The sequence below is a fragment of the Pezoporus flaviventris genome, unplaced genomic scaffold (genome assembly GCF_033815535.1).
Source record: "Pezoporus flaviventris isolate CSIRO_AGI_PZ_B2104156 unplaced genomic scaffold, CSIRO_AGI_Pfla_v1 ptg000066l, whole genome shotgun sequence".
In the NCBI taxonomy this organism is placed as follows: Eukaryota; Metazoa; Chordata; class Aves; order Psittaciformes; family Psittacidae; genus Pezoporus; species Pezoporus flaviventris.
In genome coordinates this window covers 10292609-10305104 of record NW_026892614.1, presented here as the reverse complement: position 1 = coordinate 10305104, position 12496 = coordinate 10292609, and the positions used below count along the sequence as shown (strand labels likewise).

The following is a 12496-nucleotide window of genomic DNA, read 5'->3' as shown; positions in this document are numbered from 1 at the left end:
ATCCTTATAGGTAAGGTTAGGAAGTGTGGATTAGATGAGTGGACACTGAGGTGGAGTGAGAACTGGCTGAATAGCAGATAGATACAGGGCAGTGGGCACAAAGTGAAACACACGAAGTTCCATCTGAATGTGAGGAAAAAGTTTTTTTTACTTTGAGCATAACAGAGCACTGGAACAGGCTGCCCAGAGAGGTTGTAGTTTCTTTCTCCGGAGATATTAAAAATCCACCTGGATGTGACCCTGTGTAACCTGCTCTAGGTGAACCTGTGTTAGCAGGGAGATTGGACTAGGTGATTGCCAGAGGTCCCTTCCAACCTTGACCATTCTGTGATTCAGTGATGTTACTGATAGCCATGTTCTTTAACTTGCTATTTTTTCTTCACATGTTATTTTGGTCTTTGAAGTATACATTGGCTTTTAGAATTTCTGTACAAGATTCTTGTTTAATGTTCTTTGTCAGAGTTATCCCTGGATTTCCAAATATTCTTTGTCACAGTTCTGTTCTTGAACATTAACTATAATTTTAACTTAAACCCTAGGTTTAATTATTGATGCTTTTGGTGAATTAAGAGATCAGCAAGAGCAAGTTAAGGAAGACATGGAGGTAAGAACATTCGATGGGTAAACTATACCCTGTTTTCAAGTTTCATGAATATCTGTTTTCAATCAAAATATTAGTGGATAATATTTTAAACTAAGAGGAAAATACAGTTCTGTACGTGGTCCAATGTCAGATATCCTGGATGAGATTCTACTGTCACATCTCAGTTTATTAGATGGACATAATAGCTGATATTTTTTTTGAATTGACTTTTTTTGTATGTAACAAAATATAAGAACTTACATAAGCAGTTCTGTTAGTACCCAGTGACATTCCTTTCAGACTATTTTACGAAGAGAAAACTCTGCTAGCATCCAGGTTTTGAATGGCATTTACCACTCTGTGCTGCCTCCTATGAAAGAGGTATGCTGTGCTTTGACAGGTGCTAGGTGCTATCTTGTATGTGTTTTTGCATGGGACATAAACAAAGGTGTCTAAACTGATACTCTGCTCTAAGTATATTTTGGATTTGTTTTCCCATTCCTAGTATGGATTTTTTAAATACCTCCAGATCAAATGTGGCCAGTTTCTTGCTGTCATTTATAAGTTAACAAAAATTCACACAAAAAGACTAACACCTTTTTTCTCATGACTTTTTAAAGTTTAGACTAATCCCTGTATCTTCATTTTTATAAACAAGAAAAATCTTTGTACATTTCTGTATATTATAATGAATTACATGCTTGTGGCTACTTAAGTCTTTTGGATCTTCAGGCTACAGTGTCAACACTGTCATGTTACACTTCATCTCAGATCTCAGTTTCTTTGTTCAGGTGACTTATGTTCTTTTAATCTGAGTCTGAAAGTATCCCGTACTTGGTAGTTTTCTATGCTGTTGTTTAAATATGCCTACAACACCTAGGGAAAGTGTTGCAAACCTACTATGTTTTGTAATCTGAACTTTAAGCACAGTCAGTTTCAGCTGAACGAGCACAGGAGGCATTGAGGTAAATATTGCTGGATGTTACAGTGAGTGCTACTTGCAGTGTTAAAGGGAAAAAAAAAAATCAAAATGAGCTTTGACCATTGTATACCATTCTTTCTCCTGATAATTGATCACTTGCAGCTGGCACAGAAGCTATTCTGATGGCAGTTAAACTTTTATTCAAGTGTTTTGTCTGAGGTACATAGTCCCAATCATTAAAGGAAAAGCTTTTTTGTTCAGCACATATTACACTTAATGCATTGCTATTTTCAAGAAACTTGTTACGTTTTTATTGGTCTTTTCTCAAAGGGGGACAGGGTTATATATAGTGTTGAAGTGCTCTATATTCTTTCTCCTAGACAAAGTGCTTTATCTGTGGAATAGGAAATGACTACTTTGACACAGTGCCCCATGGCTTTGAAACACACACACTACAGGAGCACAACTTGGCCAATTATTTGTGAGTACAGTAAAAATGAACTCCTCACTAAGTCATGACCCTCGCACTCTGAAAGTACCTGATTAGCTCTTTTGCATAAGTAATAGTACTGTTTGGCTTTAATGTTCACTCATGCTGTCTGAATATATCATTCTGGGGGGATAGGAATGGGGATTGAACAAACTTTGTTACCTTGTTTCCAGCTTGGTTGTGACACACCAGGTTTGTGTGAGCTAGATGGAAACCAGGAACTCAGTATGTTACTGTGGAGCTGTAAAAGTGAATGCGTTGTGTAAGGTGCAGAACAACAGTATGACCTGGCCTAGAGACTGATGGAGAGAATAATGCACAAGCAAAGGAGTAAGATAAAAGAGGGAAAGCTTACATTGGACAAAATATTGGGAGTGGAGTGTTGAGGCTGACAAAGAAAGCCTGGGACACTGCACTCAGTCTTTTTAAATCTGGAAATAAAGCCACTTATCAGGTCCACAATCGGTGTATCATACTGTTTCTCTCCTGTCAAATAAGTTTGAAAAGCCAGTGACAAAGTGTACTTTTATAATAGTGCTGTCAGCCTGAAGCAGTGGATGGATTTTGACATTTATGATGTTTATGAACTAGCACTGTATGTGCACAAATTAATGATTAATGTAAAGTCAAACATTCCTAAAGAGAACTTCCACCTGAAAAACATGTTGTACAAACAAAATACATTGAAAACACCATCATGTGGGATTTTGTTCCTGCTTACAAAGCACTGCACAATTAACATACAATAACATTCTATGTGCGTACCTTAAGGAAATGTTTTTTGACATTTTTGTTCATATTTTTGTTTATATTTTTACATATATTTTGAAAGAATGTCTATTATGAGTGAAATTTTGAAATCATCACCTAGTGTCTGTTAGCCCAGAACCCTAAGGCCAGTGTATTTTTAAAATTATACGTTCTTTTCTGCTCATGTTGATCTTGAGTTATATACACTAGTAAAATATCTCCAGCCTATAATTTCAATAAGAGAAATCTCTTAATCAAAGCTCCAGTGACTGTTCTCTGTCTGCTTCCAAGTTGGTGCTTCTGGGCAAGAAAATGTCTTATTACAATTTTAAATTAAAAAGTTTAAGTAAATCTTCTTTTAAACTCTGCTGCAATTTACTGTAAATCAAACTGAATCTTTCACATTTTAGCATACTATTCATTGAACAGTGATTGAATGTCAAGAGTGTCAGGAAAGTATATTTAATGTCTGAGAATATTATCATAAATAGAACTCTGGAACTTGTAAGTTCATGAACAGCATTATCACCATACATCCGAAAAATATCCATCCCTCTGTGGGTCGCCTAATGTATTCATAATTACTGTTTCTTTGCTTGTAGGTTTTTTCTCATGTATCTTATTAACAAAGATGAAACAGAGCATACAGGACAGGTAGGTTGATAAATTCTATGAATGTAAACAGGTTTTAAATAAGACTGTATTAGGAATATTCTAATTAATAGCTCCCTATATGGTACGTAACTTACTTCTCATTCTTCTAAACAATTCTTAGGACTTTGGTTGCTTCATATTAGTTTGAATATCAATTCTGTAGTGCTTTCTGTTCCTATTTTGTTATCTGACCTTTTATTCCTAAATCGTTACTTTCACAAAATATAAATACAGACAATACAGAACATTTAAGCATCTTATGAAAGCAGCACTCATAATTTCTTCCTGTTGATTCTTTTTTAATAGTCTTTGTCCTTTACTGTTATTGATATATAATCTTGTCTATGTTCATGGATAACTCCACATGAAAGAACTTGTGTATACATTTAAAATGAAACCCGTGGCAGAAACCTGGAGATTTCTTCTTTGCTATTGTTCTGTCAAACTTCTACTGATTCCTTCAACTTCCTTAAAGCATACTTAGTAAAAAAAAAAAGTTTCAAATTTACAGACTACTGTTTTTTTTCCTAGTAGAAGTTTTGCAACTGACTAAGCAAATATTCCTATGTTGCAGATCAGAAAAAAAAAGGAAACCTTAAGAGCATCATATACGTAGCCCTACAGATTTGGGTCAGAGGGATGATTTGCTATAAATCAATGTAGTTTACTCTTTCTGAACTCTGATGTGTGTACTGGGAAATTATAGTCATCTTCTTCATATAAATCTTCTCAGCCTTGTCCAGTATCAGATTTTATGTATTTGCTTTGCTGTTCTTGAACATCCATTTGAGAATTTCATACTAACTGAGATATTTTTAAAAAAAAGTCTTTTTTATTTGCTTTTTTTTTAACATTGGCATACAGTCCTATGTTCACTGAAGCCAGATTTCTACTAAGTGTTCAGGTTTGAGACTGTTAGCTGATAATTTGAAAACTGAGAGTAATTTATGCTATGTAATTTCTAGGGACAAAGCTTAGTGGTGGACTTGGCAGTGTTAGGTTTATGGTTGGACTCAATGGTGTTACAGGTCTTTTCTAAGCTAGATGAGTCTATGATGCTATAACTTGTATAACACATGTCCTTTCAACTATGGAATTTGTATAATAAAAAGCATTTAAGTGGTGTGATTAAAATGGAAATAAATTAATATATCCTTTACCATTCTCTGGTCTGCTAGAGACAGAGCCCTTACCTGAACAAATCATAATAAAATAAAAAAACAAAAAAACAAAAAAACAGCCAACCAACCAAAACAAAAAACAAAAAACAAACCCCAAAAGCCACCGCTAATTCAGAAAAATACTGCTCTTCTAAGAAATGCTTTTAAAGGCCGTTTTAGTTTATGTAATGTATAGTCATGTTTTGAAATGACCAATGCAAAAATTCAGTCAAATTTCTATGACGTAAAATATTCTACTTACCCTGGTATTTGTTTCATGACCAGCTTTGATTGAGCTTTTCAGTGCTCCTCGGTGTGCAATAGGAATGATCTACCTAGTTCTTTTCTATGTGTTTCTTCAGTGTTTTTTTTCTAGGTAACAAATATCAAGAAACTACTCTAATGAATCAAAATTGTTAATGTGAATTTGTAGAATGATATACAACAACCTGATACGCAGGGAATCAAAAAAGTGAAGCAGTATATAAATAAAAGGGAAAAAGTCATGGTTGGTGCTTGTTTATTGAATCAAGTTAAATTATTTAAATTGTTTGTCTTTCAGGAATCCTATGTATGGAAAATGTACCAAGAACGCTGCTGGGAATTTTTTCCTGCTGGTGATTGCTTCCGTAAACAATACGAAGACCAGCTCAACTAAGCTGAGATGAGGATTTCCAGATGAAAATTTGTCCATGTATTTCCCAGCTCCTTTGGGAATGTCTAACAGATTTCTTAAATCCCCAAAGCTGTGTGCTTTTTGGAGCACCAAAGCTCTGTTTTTAATGATCCAACTGCGCTTTTATTTTCTTGTGTATTTGCTTTGAGAACATTGGATTAAAGAACAATGAAAAATAACAGCAACTCTGGAAAACAAACCAACCACTTGCACACACAAAAGATATCCCTATACATAACATGCACGCGTAGGAAGAGACTTGACAGCTTATTTCTGAAACTGCCAGATGATGCCCTTGTCGATAAGATCACACATGGGGTGACACGGTAGCAACACTCATTAAACCTGTTTATTTCATCATCCTGGAAGGAACTATATGTAGTTCACAGAGCACTGTAAAAGATTGTTGTGGACACTTAAGTTGTGGGGAAATAGTGCCTTACTATATGTGGGTTGAGCTATGCAGAAGATGAGTACATGATGACATCATATTTCTTTTTCTTTATGTCTTCCCTTTCTTCCAAGTTAATATTTATTTGTGGTTTTGGTGGGTTTGGGAGGAAGGGATTTGATTGTGCACATATTTTTAATAAGACTGGAGTGTCTCAGGACAAGATTGAGTTATTCTCATCAAGTTTGTTTCACATTTACCCTCCTCTTTAGCTTTTGCTCTTATTTTGGTAATGCTCTGATACAACACTGCAACTTTATGAAATCTTTGTTTGAAAACAAGATGACTGCAAAAAACACTTTAACAAGAAATGTTTCATTGCATGTTTATTATGCAAGTTTAAAACAATCAAAAAAAACCAACTTTCAGAAGCAAGTTGATCAACATGAAAAAACATTCACAATAATTATATCCATAGTAATAAAGTGTTGTGGGCTTTATTGTACATCTGGAACAAATGTCATCAGCCAACAATGTATATGTTATGAATTTGACAGTAGTTTTGATTTTTTTTTCTTTCTTTCATTTCTGCCACCTGTGATTGATTAGTGGAATTGAAGATTTTCTTGTTAAATTATTTTTTAAAAGCAAAGCAATATCCATTCAGGGACTCCATCAGTTGCATCATGAAATACCAATGATGTGTACATCACTCCATTTTGAGTCCTTTTCAATTGTAATGCCAGTCTTTGCAAATAAAAAGAGAGATTCAGAATGGAAACAAGCTGGTTTGGGTAGCATTTAAGGTCTTTGTTATGGAGTCTTTTTATTAATCCCTGAATTAATTACACCCATTTCAAAACAGGATTAATCTGCAGTTTCTTAATGAAAGCTTTTGGTTCTGTATTTTTTCTCCTGGACTTTTTGCTGTTCTGCTCCTCCACCTTGTTTCTTTACAGTCCACAGTTTTTTCATAAAATAAATTGGCTGTATCAATACTCAGTTGTAACTAAAGAAATAATTCTTTAAAAGTACTAATTTCATATTCTTAAAAGCCATACTTTCAGTTCAGGTACTTTGAAATTGGGATCCTGATGAAGATCCTGGTAAAATTCTCAAATTCTACAATATTTTAGGCCAGAGGCTGGGCAGGCTGGTGATGGTGGGAGGGGCAGGTACAGCAGCTACAAGCTGAATTCTGGTTTCAAATTACCCTCACCCAGTTTGGAGTATTTTTTCCAGCTTTGTTTCCTCCATTTTGGGTACAACTCTGTAAAACACTTTTAATCAGCCTTTCTGGGATTTATATATCAAATTCAGAAATGGAAGGTTGCAATGATGTTCCTTTTTTGGTTGTACGGTGTGAGAGTAGTTGTTGTTTGACACACAGGCACACACTCTCTTTTGGTTTTGTACATTTTATTAAGAAATATGTAGTTAATTATTTCAATATTTCAAGATCCTTTAGTCTTGAAAACAAATTCTAATGTACTTTGTAGGCAAATACCAGGATAAAAGTGACATGGTTTTTAACCTCAACTTGCATATCGCAAAGCTTCTGTGGCATCCTTGCTGTTGAATCCGGTATGCTATTTAACAAATATATGCGAAGCCACACTTAAACACTAGTCTTTCAGGAAGAGATCTACTGATTATATAGTGATGCAGAAACTTCCTTTTTAAGTATGGAAAAACATCTTAATTTATTAAATTAATTACAGCTTCATAAAAGTAAATTCTTACAGCTAGAAATTGGTTCATGAGAATTTGCAGTGTTAGTGTTCACTGCTGGAAAAAGGAGGGGAACTGCATTTGGCAGACCTTCAGAGCCTGGTTCATGCTGTCTCCTCTGCTGTATACTTTTTGTGGGACCCTGAAATTTGGCATTTTCTGTTTTCTTCAGTGCACAAAGCTGGCCATTGAGAGTCTTCTTCTTAACACTTCTAATTCAAGAAAAGAAACTCTATTTTAACTTGAAAATAAGAGTACATGTTATAGGAGACAGGTTTATTTTAAAAGTATGTGACTCATACTGTTTTTGACGCTAATGTGCACTTTTAACAGGGTAGTATTATACTACATGATAAAGACTGTGGTGGCCAAGTTAATAATGTTTAGTTTGTTTTAGACTTAGACAAAGTTGCAGCAAATCCGTATATTTTACTAAAAATTACTGATTTTTTCTGTGACAAATGCAACTTCTTAGAATTTCTGTGTTATAAAAGCCAGTAAAACAAGCAATCTGATCATATGAACACAGCCAACCAATACACAGAATTCACTGCTTTAACAGTTGTATCAAAAGAAATCAACATTGACATATGTGTCATATTCCAAAATATACAAGAGCACGTAATAATAACATGAGAACTGCAGGTTTAAATCCAGGAATCCAAGTACATGGTATATAAGGTTATACTTACACACATTTGGATGTGCTAATATTTTTTTCAGCTGTTAGCTGACTTTACTGATTGTGGCTGTAAAGCTAATTAGCAGGAACTCTTAGCCTTTATTGAAGATAGCAGAGAGAATTGTTGCCATTTACCTCTGACTGCCAGGAGAAGTGAGAAGAGCTCTAAAACTGATGAACCTTGTCCATACATGATAATTTCAGCAAAGTAACAAAGGAATGAGTAATGGAAAAACAATGTAAGATGGAAGAGTAGTTGAGGTGTGATTCATCTGTGGAAGTTGTTTACCATTCATATATTGTTCCACTTTGAATTGAGTTACTTGACATTTGTTACATCTTCTTTCAATACTGTGTTCTTATGCCTTTCCTGTTCCTAAAACTTTTACGTCTGTGTTTTTTACTGATACAACTGTAGTAAATAGAAGACTAAGAAAGAATGTTGCAGGATCCTTGGCCTGTGCATTACTTCATCTTGGCCTTAATCCCTTCATCTTGGCCACTAATATGCTATTTTAAGTTGTTGAGAATTTTAATTTGTAGTATCTTCCTGCTGTTACAGGACTCTTACTAATGAATAATAGCTTTTCGCTTATAGATTGCATTAGTGTTTCTATAACTCCTTTGATAACTTCCTTACCATCTTCAGAGGCACTGAATAATTCCACTTACTTACACAATCTGCTGTAAAATATTCATAGGATGTAATATTTTCCAGGTTTAATTCATTTTCTAATGTAGAGTGTGCATTAATTTTTTTATTCATTAACTAAAAGAAATATAACTGTGGTATCCAAAACGCTCTGGATACCTAGTGTCAAAGGGTAAGGCCTCTGTCAAAGGATAAGGCCTCTGTCACAGAGAGCATGGGTGGGTATGTTCTTTGATTAAATCTGTCAAATATTTATGCTCATAAATGTAGCTACTTCAGTCTCTCTTCTTAAGTCACAGCAACTTTTATTTGTATAATCATTTGCTTCTTTTTCAGCTTTTCTACAGCCATGCTAAACTGTCCTGGGTTCTGAATTACCGGCTGGACTTAAACCACAACATAAACCGTAAAGGCTTGGTTGCAAATAGAGTTTCAAGTTCTATCATCTTACATTCACTTACTTAAGATTTGCAAGATATTTAAGCCCAAATATCTATTGATAAGTGAGGAAGTGAGGTTTTTTTGCAGCTCCTCATCTGGTGTTGTTTTCGGATTTTTGATTGGTGTGTTTTGTTTGTTTTTGGTTTTGTGTTTTTTTTTTGTTTTCCAGATTAGGGTTTTCTCTTTCTCTTCGCAATTATCTTCTTGTTTGTTTGGATACTCATTTAGGCAAAAGGATGTGTCTCTCTTAGGTGATGGACACGACCCTTCTCAACAGTTGTTATTAGCAGCCTAACTGCATCATTCTGCAGTGCCAGTGGAGGTCAACAGTTCAGGCAATTTTTGATATTAACAGCTTGATTTTGTAATAACATAGCCATTGGCTGATCTGCAGTTACAAAGTTTGACCTATGCAATTTAGTGCTGAATGGAAGATCTGAGCTAAAGTTCTCCTGAAAAAAGTTCTGAAAATTCGGAACTATAAAGGGAAAAAGTTCAAAAATCCGCAATTACAACAAACTGTCACATTCCTTTCTTGCTCAGCAATTACTCTGCCAGTTTTGTGATACTTGCAGCTCCGTCTTCTGCAACAAATGGTGGCAGAAGGCGGAATTCAGCAACGTGCGTGGATTTTTTTACTTTTAGCATGTGATACTTATGTCAGTAGACCCGAAGGTTTCGTAAAGAAAAGGCTGCAGTATGAAAGTAATTTGGATTGACTGGGTAAAGCTGCTGAGAACTTACTTCAGTGTGTTACAGTTAAGTATGCATTGTAATCAAAGGTGGATAATTTGATTTTTGAGTGTTTATAAAATATTACTATTATAAAATAGATAGTGAAGTTAGCTAATATCCAGGAATATCCAGCTTCTTAAGGAGCTCCTATGAAATGGACACCCTGTAGCCTATGAAGACATCACAGTTGGTTTGCTTCCTGCAGTTTAAGGTATGGAAAAATAAAATGAAAAAGCTTGACATTATTTTCAATCTTGTGAAAGCTATTAGTGAATAAAGCATGATGCGAGCAAAATGGAAGAAGTAAAGGTTCATGAACTGTTATGTTTCTTTGGAGATTAAGAAATTGCAGTAATTGTGAAGAAAGTGTTATTCTCAGCTTTGTGACATACTGTGCCCATTGTGTGCAGATCAGCAGGAAGGTAGCAGAATGGAAGACATCTGGCTCAAACGGTGGCATCCAGTGAGGCTGCTGTTCCATCCTGTGGTAGTTTGCCCAAGCTAGGCTAAGTGCATCCAGTTCTGAAGGAGTCCCTTCCTCATCTACTTCAGTGTCAGGGAAAGGACGACAACTGACCATCTGTGCTTTCTCAGCACATTATTGGCTTGGTCGTCTGACAGCAGACTGCATACTGCTATAACTGTTGATACACAGACACTTGCAGATGCTTCTTCATAAGAATAAATTAATTAGGTAGCTGATCAGTGATGACAAGAAGGCATGTCCTTTTATCATGTGGTCCATCCTAATGGAAGGAAAGAAGTATATCCACTCACTACGAAATAAACTATTATGACTGGACCATATAGCCCACAGTTATTTTTGGCTCTGTCCAAAGAAGATTAAATTTCAGGCACTAAGTAAAATATTGTGAACATTTTATGTATCTACAATCTGTATTAGAACAAGTGGCCTCATAGATGTGATGTAACTGCTGAGCTGTTTTTAAGTGCTTCAAAATGTTACCCTAATGTGCAATAAACCAAGTTGTTGCTATTGAATATTAATATGCTTTTAAACCAAAAACTCAGTATAGTTTGTAGCTATTAAAAAAGATTATTATCCTTGATGCTCATCTACATGCCCTACTTTAAGCTGATTTAGGTGATAAGTAAAATTATTGTCTTTCTATGCAGCACAGTGTTTTAAAAATTAGTGGTTTATAGTATTCTGTGCACATCTGGAAAACCATCCAGTGTTTAAATAGATGTGGCACAATGTAGTGAGCTTGGGACAGGAAATACAGACACTGAATTTCTTCACTGTTATTTTATGCTTAGAAAAGTGCCAAATTAATAATCCTTTAAATGTAAGAATGGAAGATAAATCCATCATCCCAGATTTTGACTGTCCCAGGCTCAGCCTTCGTTATTCTTGACTGTAATGAGGCACGTTTGCTTTCTATTTGACCAGACTTTTGTCCTATAAGAAGAGGTTAATATCACATACTTTGCAGTACGTGGAAGTGATTGTATAAAACCCCAGAATCATCCTGAATTATTTCAGAGAAAAATGTGATCCAGTTTTCTGAACTGTTAGCCTTTTGCAATATAGAGAAGCCTATTTCATCTTTAAATTTTGCTTCTACGAATTATTTCAGATTCAGTTGCAGGCTGTTATCATCTGGAATGTCCAGATGATTATCATTCTTTTTATCTTTTTCCAAATCTTTACCTGTCTGGATGACCCTTAACATCTAAATAGTATGCAAACATAGGATAGTTAGAGACTTCCCAGTACTGGGTGCTTATGGCAGCCTCCAAAGTATATAATTTATGGTCTATAAAAACGTTGCTTTTATATGGTTCATTATATTTTTCATCATAAATGTTTTTGTAAGGAATCCTTGTACAGTCTAGAATTGCAGTAGCCTCTTATCATCAGACTAAAAAAAAATCAAGGTAATTAACATGCAAGTCTAATATGCACATTTCAACCAGATCATTTTTATGTAGGTTATGAATTCCTTGCTTCAGGAATCCAGCAGAGTTAAAAAAAAACCAAACAACCCAAAAATCCAGGCTGGTTAAAATTAGCTTCTGAGGGACTAATCTGGATAATACTGCTCAAAATGTGCTTCTGCCTTGGAGAAATGTTATAAAGTAATTCACATTAAGCTTTCCTCCTATTGCTTGCTGCTTAATTTGTCAACTGGGGCAATGTAAGCTACTGAAACTAGAACTATGAAAGGAACTTCCTGTACAAGGCTGGTTTTATAGTTAACATTTTGCATATAAGATCAAATCTTGAGCTGTAGTCCAGTTATCTAGCTTGCAGATTAACCATGCGTGTTAAAACATCCATGCTGGCGTTGTTTTGACCAACTTGGACCTTGAACAAGCAGACAAATTTACTTGTGCTTGTGCTCTTACCACTGTAGACTGATGAAACTCTTATGTCCCTGAGCCCTAATCACACTATGTGATCATTCTTTTTGGCTTTGCACACTTGCACACTCATTGTATCTTTCTGTGGATCAGTTTTCATTCCCAGGATTTGGATTATTTTTATTACCCAAGATCTGTTTCCTTACTATACATAAATAGTTACATGCTCCAGAAACACAAGACTATAGCCAATGGGGCCTAAGTGATGCATAAATCAGTCAATGCTGTGGATACTTTAGCA

General features: G+C 35.2%; 1 protein-coding gene across 5 annotated transcripts in view; it reads left to right on the top strand.

Annotated features, from left to right (window-relative positions):
* RYR2 (ryanodine receptor 2) overlaps nt 1-6431 on the top strand; it is a 380332-nt gene extending 373901 nt beyond the window's left edge. For all 5 annotated transcript variants that reach the window (XM_061471193.1, XM_061471190.1, XM_061471195.1 and 2 more), the window contains 4 exons: nt 540-604; nt 1886-1986; nt 3348-3399; nt 5122-6431. In XM_061471193.1, the coding sequence (XP_061327177.1) occupies nt 540-604; nt 1886-1986; nt 3348-3399; nt 5122-5217 (314 nt within the window). In that variant the 3' untranslated portion in view covers nt 5218-6431. The remainder of the gene's footprint in view (nt 1-539; nt 605-1885; nt 1987-3347; nt 3400-5121) is intronic.
* Nucleotides 6432-12496: the final 6065 nt, after the last annotated feature.